Below are 12,965 nucleotides of genomic sequence, written 5' to 3' on the forward strand. Positions count from 1 at the left end.
AAAAGATCTCAGCCGGCATTTGGAAACAATAGACATTGACAAAATCACGATCTGCCAACTACAAAAGGCCACCCTACTGGGATCTGCACGCATCATCCAAAAATACATCACACAGTCCTAGACACTTGGGAAGTGTTCGACTTGTGATTTTGTGATACAAAATCCAGCATATCTATCTTGTTTGCTGTGTCATAATAAAATAATATACTTTATTTATATTCCGCTCTATCTCCCCGAGGGGTCTCGGAGCGGATTACAGGTACATATATGGCAAACATTCAATGCCGCCATACAATTGACAAAGACAGACAGTACAGTACATAAACAGAGGCAAGGCTTCCCTCTTTTTCCATTTCTGTCATCTGGAGGCTATGCTCAACTTGGCCATGAGGAGACGCTGGTGTTTCATTTTTCCATGCCGAGGAGCCTGTCATACATGGACGCCTTCCTGATTGAATTGCCAGCATGTTTTTCAGGAGTGACTTTTACCTCCCCGCCAAAGTAATACCTATTTATCTACTCACATTGCTGTTTTCGAACTGCTAGGTAGGGCTGATGGCGGGAGCTCACCCCACTCGCGGCTTGAACTACCAACCTTCAGGTTGGCAAGATCTTCAGTAGCTGGAGGTTTAACCTACTGTGCTAACCACTGCCTCTTCAATTTAAAAGCAAGATCTTCAGTAGCTGGCGATTTAACCTGCTGTGCTAGCCACTGCCCCTTCAACTTAAGAGCAAACCTACACAACCTATATTGTTTGTGACCCAAGGACTGCCAGTACTAGGTAGGAGTGGAAATGTCAGTCTGCTGAAATTGAGGGATTTTTTTTAAAAAAATAAAAAATATTATGTTCCAGATCCTTAATCAGAAAAATTGTGGTGGTAGTTTACCAGGGGAAACACTGGTTGAAATGAAAGAGGCCATCCTAATTCAGTATGAAAATGCATTTAAGTGCATTTAAATAAATAAAATATAGTAATGAAATTATGTAAAACAGGAATGTATTGTATTGTACTGATTTTATTGTGAGCCACTTTGAGACCTTTTAGAGAGATAACAACAACAACAACAACAACAACAGCAATAATAATATGTAATTCTGAAATGTTAAATATTAGATGGGGCCGCGGTGGCACTGGGAGTTAAACCACTGAACTGCTGAACATGCTGACCGGAAAGTTGGCAGTTTGAATCCATGGGACAGTGTGAGCTCCCGCTGTCAGTCCCAGCTTTTGCCAACCTAGCAGTTCAAAAATATGCAAGTGTAAGTAGATCTATAGGTACTGCTTCGGCAGTAAGGTAATGGTGCTCCATGCAGTCATGCTGGCCACATGATCTTGGAGGTGGCTACAGAAAATGCAGTCTTTTCAGCTTAGAAATGGAGATGAGCCCTCCCCCCCCCCCCGAGTTGAATGCGACTACACTTAATGTCAAGGGGAAACCTTTACATTTACCTTTACTTAAATATTAGATAACTACTAGCCATTCCAATGCATTTGGGGTCATTACACTGAACAGTACAGTGTTCCCTCACTTATCGCTGGGGTTAGGTTCCAGGACCACACGCAGTAAGTGAAAATCCACGAAGTAGGGACGCTATATTTATTTTAATATTTATACATTATTTTAGTAGTTATACACTATTTTAAGTCTTTATCAACCAATCGTGTGTTGATAAATCACCTCCTTCTTCTCCTGTTGCTGCCTGGTCTCCTTTTCTCTCCCTTTGGCTTCTCCTTCCTCCCTTCCTTAGGCTGTAAATTGTAATTTTTTATGATTTATTATAGTCTTTGAGAGTTTATTGAAAAACCGCAAAACAACGAATCCACGAAAAGTGAACCGCGAAGTAGTGAGGGAACACTGTACAAGCAACTGAGTAAATTATTATTTACACATATTCCTTACATAGAAGTTCTAAAGACTTTAACAAATCATAATGAAAGTTGCATGTTTTGGAAAGATGCCTAGAGCTTGCCAATTATTGCAGTGAATTTACTTCCTCTCCAGCATGATTTGGGATAAGATTTGGCGTTTTTCTTGTTTCTGTCAATGAAGTCAACAAACTTGTCTCCCTCATCAAAATCTTTGTTCTCAAAATCCTTTACATCCATATCATTGCAGATGATATCTGGCTAAAACCTTATGTAGACCTCCAGCCCTATGAGGATCCCAGCAGGGGAGTCCTGGAGTTCACGAAAGAGCTAGACCCATCTCTTGTCAATATTGAGAACGTTATTGGTGAAGGTGGGTACCATTAGACTTTAGCCTTCCTATCTCAGGAAATTCCACATCTTCGTTTTTATGCATACCTTGTCTTTCCTTTTTAACTTCTACAGGAGAATTTGGGGAAGTTTATCGTGGGTCTCTGCGTTTCCCAGGAAAAGACCATATTGTTGTGGCCATCAAGACATTGAAGTCAAGTTACTCAGATTCCACGTGGTGGAACTTTCTGCGCGAGGCAACAATCATGGGCCAATTCAATCACCCCAACATCGTTCGCTTAGAAGGAGTTGTTACAAAACGTAAGAGCTCAATGGAGGCAGCAGAAGTGGCAGTGTGATAATAAAATCTTGCAACACCAAGGAGCATCACATTCCTGGTGTACAATAGCACCATTTGGGCAGGATACAAACTTTGCACACAGGTTGTCTTGAATAGTCAAAATAATTTCAAGTTGTAGATTTGGCAATGAGAATTACTACTAAGGCAGAATGTGCACTGCTAGGCTAGAAGGCACATAGTCTGATCCTGTGACAAGTAACTTTATTAACACTACATAACACAATTTTTGTTCCTGGGTTATACATGCCCTTTCCTAATTGGTTCTGTAATAAAAATATGGAAAAGTTTTATTAAACTGCAAAAACTTGGTTTTTGCAGGACATCCTGCAGGACATTTTGCTATAGTTTTTCAATGAATATCTCATCAAGTCTCAAGCAATTCAACATAGTTTGTGTCAGCCACAAAAATGAAGTTTCTGGATTATAACAACTACTTTCAAAGTAAGTTCTGCACAATTAAACAGGAAATAACACCTTCAAACCAGGAACAGGTTTTTTTTTTCAAATTTTGTTATATTGTGTAAGTCAAAAAACTGAACATTAGCATTTAGATTAGGATAAAATTAAAGGTTCAAAACAAAGATGAGAGCTATATAAAGGAGGCAGAAGTAATTTGTTTTCCTTCTATGTTTGTATTCTAGGAAACCCAATGATGATAATTACAGAATATATGGATAACGGGGCCCTGGATAACTTCTTACGGGTAAGAGGCCGCATTTTGATTTGTTGCATACATTTGTCAGCCACCTAGACCTAGTTTCCCTATTTTCCAACAGACCTCACAACCTTTGAGGATGGCTGCCATAGACATGGGCAAAAAGTCAGGAGAGAATGCTTCTGGAACATGGCCATACAGCCCAGAAAGCTCACAGCAACCCAGTGATTCCGGCCATGAAAACCTTCAACAAGGCCTTACAAACTGTTACCATCGACAAATATTCTTTGCTTCCTTTGAAAAAAATTAATTTGACGGATGATTACCCAGTTTTGTTTTAATGGGTGTTAATGTATTTTCCAAATTCTCGACATTATTTTGTGTTACTTTGTATTAGTTATTGTTTTGATTTAGCACCCTTGGGAGCTTCCACATTGAAATAGTTATATCTATAAAAGTATAAAGGAGGAGTCAAGGAAGTAAAGTTCATAGATGACATCTGTATGTATTGAGATCATCAGGCAAATATAGTCTATCAGCCATGTATGATGGCTCACCAGGGGCTCTGTAAAAACCCCAGATTTGCAGTCAGACTGTAAAAATAATATTGTCAATCCACTTCCGGTGGTACCTTGGCCTTGTTTTGGTGTTTCACGATTTGTGCAGAACTTGGATGAAATAATTGGATGCCTGACAGTCTAAACTTATGCATGAAAGAACTGGTAGGTCTTGACAGAAATTGTATTTGAGTTTCTTTTCTATAGGTGTTTTTTTCGTATCAGGAGCGACTTGAGAAACTCAAAGTCGCTTCTGGTGTGAGAAAATTGGCCATCTGCAAGGACGTTGCCCAGGGGACACCCGGATGTTTTACCATCCTTTGGGAAGCTTCTCTCATGTCCCCGCATGAGAAGCTGGAGCTGAGAGATGGGAGCTCACCCCGCTCCTCGGATTCGAACTGCCAACCTTTCGGTCAGCAGTCCTGCCTGTACAAGGGTTTAATCCATTGCACTACCGGGGTCTCCTGTTCGATAGGTGAAGACTCTTGACATGTCACAAACTAAAGCTTAAAATCCACAGTGTACAATAAATGTAATCAAATAATATAAACATATTTTAAAACAAAATACCCCACACAAAATGAAGTTCAACAACAGGACAAGATCCATTTGGGGGGGGGGATAATTAAAAAGTCTAGAAACTATAAAGACGAGAGCATATTTGGGTAGAGAATTCCAAAGCTTAAATCCTCTTGCCTTCAGTACATCAGCTGATAGTGATTCCAAGTTCCTTTCTGAGCTTCTGAGCACAACCAGAAGACTCATCTTTTGCCTCTTCTGTTCCTTTCAGGAGAACATGGACAAGTTTAGCGCCGTGCAGTTAGTGATAATGCTGCAGGGCATTGCCTCAGGGATGACCTACCTGTCAGACCGCAACTACGTACACCGGGATCTGGCTGCTCGCAACATTCTGGTATCTCATAGCCATCAGTGCAAAGTGTCCGATTTTGGCCTTTCTCGGATATTAGAAAATGACGTGGAAGGAACGTATGAAACAAAGGTAATGAAGAAATATGTCAAAAGGGTTTCTTCTTGATGAAAAGGACATTGTTGATGGGAACATATGGCAGGGGAAGGAAGGAAAGGTAGAGATAGATTGCAAACCACAAAAGTTTTATAAACGTAAGATCCCAACAGAAGACTGGTTTATTCACCAACTTAAAATGACCCCCCCCCCCCCCATCTCACATAGATCTTACATATATTGGAGAATCATCCCATCTGGTTCTCTTTCTATATATGTGATGAATCTTTTTATAAGTAAGGATTGACATCAGTTTTGAAACTGTGAAGGCACCTTATACTGAGTGAAACTTAAAATGAGGTTTTCTCCCCCTCGTGTAGATTATCTTTCATATATTGGAGAAGCATCCCATCTGGTTCTCTTTCTATATATGTGATAAATCTGCATGGCTAGCGTTTTTCTTGATTTCAGCCTTTGGGATGTCTCATTCTTGATATATGAGATATTGGAGCTTGAACTTGGCCTGTGCTTCATCACTAACCTGTGGCCTCCCCCATCTATTATAAGGGTAGGCTATGTCTCTTCTCTCCTAACACTGGTGGAGGTAACATAGCTTCTACGGTTCAGCCTTTGACCCAACCCTATTATTTTCTTCCCTGGGCATTTCTCATTATCCAGATTGTTGGACCTTTACGTAATTGGATTGAATCTGTTTTATCCTTGTGATCTGGAGAAATGTACTGTCCCTCTAAAGGTATAAAACTCCATCTAGTTAGATCAGTTTGAGCAGCACTCAGGGAAAATCTAATACAAATCTTGCTAAAGATTTCCTTGAGATATAGAAGACTTTTCTGTTTGGCCACCAGAAAACTGAATAGGCAGCTACTGAATAGACAGATCAAAGCACCAGTTTCCTCCCTGACCCACACTGTCATAATAGCATCCGACAGTGAAGACATCATTCTGTTGCTGTGTGTGTATTTGTGACTGCTTTGTTTCTGCTGCTGTTATTTTTCCAAAGGCTTCTAAGTTGCTATTGTTATCTGATTTCTATAAATCTGCTCTTACATGATTTTACTATGTTGCTCTTCACTGTACTTTTCTTTTTTGTTCACTTAAGGTTGTCTATGGTATTGCTCTCCACCTTGGGCATTATATATGAAAAGGTAGTTTGTACAAATAAAGAAATACCCTGTCTCCCCAAAAATGACAGGGTCTTATGTTAATTTTTGCTCCAAAGGATGCTTTAGAGCTTGTTTTCTGGGGCAGTCTTATTCTTCCAAATTGACTTTTGAAGTGAACTATATCTAGGGCTTATTTTTGAATAAGGCTTATATTTCGAGCATCCTCAGAAATGCTATAAAATCATGATAGATCTTATTTTCGGGGTTGGTCTTATTTTGAGGGAAACAGGGTAGGTCGCAGCATAGCATAGCTGGTTAACCACCAACCAGGAACGCAGCCAGAAAAATATTTCAGTGTGTGTGTGTGTGTGTGTGGAGGGGGGGGGGGGTTCAAACTTTTTTAGCGAATCACGAATAGTTCCATAACACAAAATAATTTAGAAATCAGGCTCCATCGATAAACTTCAGTGGACATTCAAGACAGATAAACTTCAGTGGACACTCATGGGGATTTGGTTAACCAATTAAAATTCATGAGTAAACCAGATTTTTTTAAAAAAACTGAATTTTTTTTGGAGGGGGGTTGCCACTTAACTGCCGCCAACTATAGAAGATCTTGCCGACCAGAAGGTCAGCAGTTCAAGCCACGAACGGGGGAAGTTCCCGCCGTCAGCCTAACTTCTGCCTACCTGGCAGTTCAAAAACAGCAATGTGGGTAGAGAAATAGGTACGACTTTTAGCAGGGAGGAAAAAGGCACCCCTGAAAAATGCGCCAGTTGTCCAATCAGGAAGGTGTCTATGAATGACAAAGCTCCTTGGCATGAAAGAATGGAGCAACAGCACTTCCCCATGGTCGAGTTGAATACAGCCTCCAGATGCCAGAGATTGAAAAAGAGGGAAGCCTGCCTGTTTATGTACTGTTCTGTCTTTGTCAATTGTATAATGGCATTGAATGTTTGCCATGCATGTACCTGTAATCCATCCCGAGTCCCTCCGGGGAGATAGCGCAGAATATTATATTATTGATAAAGTATATTATTATATTATTATTATAAATCACAACAGATTATCCTGAGCTCGGAAAAAGATTGGCTTCCTCCTGGTTCTGTTTTTGGAGCAACAGATGCCATAGCAGTACCAGTTGATTACATCTTGTGCCTGTGAATGTCATGCTTTCTTTCCTTTTTTAAAACTTGGAAAGTAATATGATTTCTAAGACATTTATATGTTCATCCTTCATGGATGAAAAATTGAGGGGATATACAGCCCAGCCAATAGGTGCCTTCTGTAAAATGTTGTGCATTTATTTACAAAGCAAAAACTTTCCCTTGGTACTTTGTCACTAAATGTAAAAAGATCAAATTACTGTATGCCAGTTTGGAGGGAAACAGATCCCCCCTAAGCTTGTAGGGGCCAAGTACAAGCTTTTCATTTGCAAGCTCTCTTTTCACAGGGTGGCAAGATTCCCATCCGCTGGACAGCTCCAGAAGCCATTGCCCATCGGATCTTCACCTCTGCCAGTGACGTCTGGAGTTTTGGCATTGTTATGTGGGAGGTGTTCTCATATGGTGACAAGCCGTATGGAGATATGTCCAATCAGGAGGTGAGAGCCTAAAAAGAAAGAGTGCCTGCAGCATTCCCACTTCTCTGACAAAGGTCGCCTAACCTTTCAGGGCAGATTGGGATATTTTTTGGAAAGAAAGAGATAAGAAAACAATTGTTCAAACCCTATTGTTAGTCCTAAGTGGCATAGGCCCATCAAATCAATGGGATTTGTCTATGTGTTCAATAGCTGATTTACTCTAGCTGAGATAACCAGCAGGGTTCAGGCCAATCTCTTCCACACTCAGCCAGTGAAAGAACTCTATTAAACAAAGTGTTTTGTAGTGAGAAAGAGCCCATACATCTACAGCCATATGTTGCTGGATCCAGTAGTATTGAAGAAACACAATCTTTATAAAAGAATAATTAAATCATAGAATTGGAAGAGAACTCCAGAGTCAATTCTATTCTGCCATGAAATAATTCCTGAGAGATGCCCATCCAGTCTCTGCTTAAAAGTCTTCAGAGGAGACTCCACTACTACCCCAAAGCAGCGTATTTCACTGACTTCCTACATGTGCTTTGATAAGTGTAATTTTGAAAATGGTAGTCTTCTTATGCCCAATTTGGGGGATTCCCCCAAATGGTAGAACTTTTAAACTGAAATCCTAAATTTGTGTGAAAAGGAAAAAAATCAAAAGTATCAGGGGCCATTACCTGATTCAAGAATTTTAACTAATTGATCAGTTACAGCCCAATTGCAAAGCATCCATATTATTTAGATTTAACACTTTAAGAAAGTGGGCCTTTCAGAAATTCTTCTTCTAAGAAGGCATTTTTTCCAAGAGAATCATAGAATCAGAGTTGGAAGAGATCTCATGGGCCATCCAGCCCAACCCCCTGTCAAGAAGCAGGAATCAGTTGAACAATTTCCTTTATTTTATCTGGGCAGGTGATGAAAAGCATAGAGGATGGGTACCGGCTCCCGCCACCTGTGGATTGCCCATCAGTTCTCTATGAACTTATGAAAGCGTGTTGGTCTTATGATCGGGCACGAAGGCCCCGCTTCCGGGAGATCCAAGCTCAGCTAGACCACTTCATCTCCAGCCCACATTTGCTTCGGAGTGTGGCTGATTTTGACCCCAGGTGAGTGATAACCAAAGTGGTCAGAACTGTAAATGCTGGATGGGGTGGGGGCAGATTAGGCTGTTCCTACCTGCATTTCCCTGCCTGTAGAAATTAAGTGTAATTTTAGTTCTGCTAGCAGAATTCTGTACACAGAACTTGTGTGTAGAACTATGCCCTGTTAGATGCAACTCTGTTTTTAGCATAAAGTAGAAATGCCATGGTCCTGGGTCTTTTGATGCAAAGGGCAGTTTCTCAAGGCTAACCTAGGAAGATATCAATGAATCATGGCCACTATGAACTCCCCATGAAAATAGGAGCCATTTCTCTCCATATCCAGCTGGAGGGGATCCTGTCTCTCTTAGACACTGCAGTTTGAAATCTCTAAACTCCACCTATCAATCTCCAGGGTGACGCTCCGCCTGCCCAGCTGCAGTGGGTCCGATGGGATTCCCTATCGGTCTATCCCAGAATGGCTGGAATCCATCCGCATGAAACGCTACATCCTTAACTTCCGCACGGCTGGCCTGAACACCATGGAGTCTGTTCTGGAACTTACTGCTGAGTAAGTCTGGGGTATCTTGACTTGGTTCTGCTCAGAGAGCAGGGAAATAGGAGTGGCAGCTATAAATGGCCAGAGCAACCATTAAACCCATATAATCATTACTAAATGAAGCATGGAAAAGCTTTCTGTCCTGTGCCTAGAACAGCAACCACATCGCTAGGCCCGGGCTGTGGCGCAGGCTGGAGAGCAAGCCAGCTGCAACCAGCTGCAATGAATCACTCTGACCAGGAGGTCATGAGTTCGAGGCCCGCTCGGAGCCTGTGTTTGTCTTGTCTTTGTTCTATGTTAAAAGGCATTGAATGTTTGCCTATATGTGTAATGTGATCCGCCCTGAGTCCCCTTCGGGGTGAGAAGGGCGGAATATAAATGCTGTAAATAAATAAATAAATAGTTCTTTAGGAGCTCTTCAGCCAGCTTTTTCCAGCATTAATATGTGGTAAGAAGTTATAATTCAAGAAAAGTAGGCAGTCTAGCATGTGCATGCATTTAGGTGTAACACACACAATCACATGTGATGCTGCTTTGATCAGGAAGACTTTTCTATCCCATTTCCATCCCAACCTCATTTTGTCAATCAAGTGGTAGAAAAGCTACAAAGGCAGATTTTTTTTTTCATTCTAAAGAGTAGAATCATAAGACCTTATGGCCACAAATGTATCCTCCCCACCCCCTGATTTTCTCTGGTTAACCAGGTTTTCCAGCTTTCTGTAGAGCTAAAAAAGCCTAGACAGCAATGAAAGAGAGAAAGAATAAGAGTGCACACAACAGTAGCAAATAATACAGGTTGAGCATTCCTTATCTGGAATTCCAGAGCCCCCGATGGTGCAATGGGTAAAATGTTTGTGCCGGCAGGACTGCTGACTTGAAGGCTGGGTTGCTGACCTGAAGGTTGCCGGTTCGAATCCGGGGAGAATGCGGATGACCTCCCTGTCAGCTCCAGCTCCCCATGTGGGGACTTGAGAGAAGTCTCTTACAAAGATGGTAAAGCATCAAAACATCCAGGCGTCCCCTGGGCAACATCCTTTTAGACGGCCAATTCTCTCACACTAGAAGTGACTTGCAGTTTCTCAAGTCACTCCTGAAATGAAAAAAAATCTGAAATTCCAAAATCCAAAGCTGTCCACGAGTGGCAAAATTGTGACCTTTTCTTTCTGGTGGTTCATGCACAAAAGTATTTTAAAACATTGTGTACAAAATTACCTTCAGGCTATTTGTATTACGTGTATATGAATCATAAACTACTTTCATATTTAAATTTGAGTCCCATCTCTAAGATATCTCATTATCTGCATGCAAATAGTTTTTAAAAATCCAAAATATAGAACACTTCAGGTCCGAAGCCTTTTGGATAAAGGATACGCAACCTGTACTTATGCAGTAGTATTCTAAATACTAAACCGAGCAAACAGGAAAATACTGTGACAGAGGCCAAAAAAGTCCACATATTACACAATCCCGTGCTTTTCTGTAGATGTGATACTTCTCAGAAGTATCACTGCAATTTGGCTAGATCTACAGTTTGAACTGCATTATATGGATCTATATTGACCATATAATGCAGTTCAAACTTAACTATTTGGCAGTGGAGATCCAGCCTTAAACAACCAAGAACACTTTCAAATAGTGAGATATCTATCTTGAAGATTTATGGCCACCAAAGGCATGGAGATGATTATATTCTACAATTTTCCCTTAACAGGAGGAACCATTTCCCAGTTTTGTACTTCAATATAAAATAAGAGAAATTCAACTCTATAAAGCTTTTCCCCCCAGTGGATGAACAAGCCTTTATTGGATCTGTTAAATTTCTATTATGTGTCCACCAGTATTGAATTGTCATCTTTTCTTTGGGAGATAGCACCTTGGAAGTGTTTATTTCTAAGCTGTTCTTTGATTTTAGTTATATTCTAGGAATCGACTAGAGCAGAGCGGTTCTGAGATTTTAGATTGGTGGAAAGGGGATTGCATTTCTTGGGATGTTAGTGCTTTATGAAATCCACCATTGGATAGCTGCCTTGTGCAGTCACCTGACTAAACTTTTCTCCCTTTTTCTTCCAAGGGACTTGAAGCAAATGGGAGTGACACTTCCTGGGCATCAGAAGCGTATTCTGTGCAGCATCCAAGGCTTCAAGGAGTGATCAGCATTACTGTACACCACTAACCCATCACTGGGCTTGACCCCTCTGCACATGACTTGGCGCTATGTCCAATAGCACATGGAGAATGAGTCAGGGCTGATGGAACTATCCTCGCGCCAACATCACAGCTGTTATTTGTGGTGTAAGCACCAGGAGGGATGCCAAAAGCCAATGGTTGTTACACTGCATCCTGCAGAATCCCATGTCCCTCAGCATGCAGCCCAGAACCTGGACTAGACAAGGAAGAAGCAATTTTCCAAGAGATGCCTTGCAAGACTCAACAGGACAGCAGATGCTTATGCTTTTGAAGCAGAGTGCAGCTCACCACTCCTGGTCCATATTCTTTCGCCTGCTTTCCCACCAGTAACTTGTTCATTCCTGTTTCCCCAGTTGTTGGAGTCACTTGGACTTTAATAATGCTTTATTTGTATTCCGCCGTATCTCCCCAAGGGGACTCAGGGCGGATTCCAGCATGCACAAACCCAAAGGCAAACATTCAGTGCCTATAAACAATGAAACACAGATCAAGGTAAAGGCTTCCCCTTCTGGCTCTGAGGGGTGGTGCTCATTTCCATTCTAAGCTGAAGAGCCTGCATTGTCCGTAGACACCTCCTAAGTCATGTGGCCAGCATGACTGCATGGAGCGCAGTTTACCTTCCTGCCGAGACAGTACCTATTGATCTACTCATGTTTGCATGTTTTCAAGCTTCTAAGTTGGTAGAAGCTGGAGCTAACAGTGGAGCTCACCCCATCCCACAGATTCGAACTGCCAACCTTCCAGTCAGCAAGTTCAGCAGCTTGGCAGTTTAACCCATTGTGCCATCATGACTTTCGCATTTCATAACTACATCACAATCATTTAAAGTGGATGTTAAAGCCAGTTTGCTAGTAAAATCGTATCTAGCCATAAGGGACCTCAATCAAGAGAGAAACTGGGCCAGGAGAATTACAAGCAAGAGTCCCATTGTTGTTTGCACATTTGAGGAGGCAGATAAAGCCATTAACTGCCTTTATGACACAGTAGAGGCGATCAACTCAAAACCGCTTTTAGCCCTTCTTCCTTCGTGTGTGTTATTTTTCTCCTAGTGTTTGGTCCAAAGGGTGGTAACAGTTTGTTTACAGCAGGGCATCTCTTGCTCCTAGGAGTTTTGTCTCCTCAAGTTGAGGACCTGTCTATATATTTAAAAATTGGGGGATGGGATGGGGGGAAGAAGAACCAAAGTCTTACCATCTGTTGTATTGTACATATTGTTTTGTAAATAAACTACCATACAAATAAGGTATGGATCTTCATTTTCACTCATCAATCTTAGCTTTATCTAATATTTATCTGAGATTAGTTTTATCTAATATTAATGAGGTAGGAGTGAAGAATCCACCTAATACTGTATCTTTCTTTTTAAAGACATTAGTTCCATATTGTCTCGAATTCAAAGTGTATACCCCAGAAACAGAAAAAAATACTTCTTGAAATTGTACCAGTAACGCATTGGCCTTGTAATCCATTGACTTTGTCTCTAGTACTAGGACAGGGTACAAGGGGCTTATAATACTCAATGAACACATTCCTTTCCAAAGCTGGTTTCCTCTCTGTATACACTTAATATACTGCAAGTAAATGTTTGCTTTAATATTCAACCAGTTAAAGTACAATTCTAGCTTTATGCCTCTCCCAGGTCCAAAAATCAACTAATAGGCAGCCAAAGACAAAATCGGGAATAACTTTAAATTTCCA

At 41.1% G+C, this 12,965-nt stretch overlaps 1 protein-coding gene across 1 annotated transcript in view; it reads left to right on the plus strand.

Moving 5' to 3' along the window:
* Positions 1-12,509, plus strand: part of epha1 (EPH receptor A1) — a 153,322-nt gene extending 140,813 nt beyond the window's left edge. The window contains exons 12-19 of the mRNA XM_062971742.1: positions 2,120-2,242; positions 2,335-2,520; positions 3,202-3,263; positions 4,563-4,772; positions 7,314-7,463; positions 8,355-8,548; positions 8,937-9,092; positions 11,152-12,509. Of these exons, the coding sequence (XP_062827812.1) occupies positions 2,120-2,242; positions 2,335-2,520; positions 3,202-3,263; positions 4,563-4,772; positions 7,314-7,463; positions 8,355-8,548; positions 8,937-9,092; positions 11,152-11,230 (1,160 nt within the window). The 3' untranslated portion in view covers positions 11,231-12,509. The remainder of the gene's footprint in view (positions 1-2,119; positions 2,243-2,334; positions 2,521-3,201; positions 3,264-4,562; positions 4,773-7,313; positions 7,464-8,354; positions 8,549-8,936; positions 9,093-11,151) is intronic.
* Positions 12,510-12,965: the final 456 nt, after the last annotated feature.

Source organism: Anolis carolinensis, chromosome 2 (assembly GCF_035594765.1).
Source record: "Anolis carolinensis isolate JA03-04 chromosome 2, rAnoCar3.1.pri, whole genome shotgun sequence".
Taxonomy (NCBI): Eukaryota; Metazoa; Chordata; class Lepidosauria; order Squamata; family Dactyloidae; genus Anolis; species Anolis carolinensis.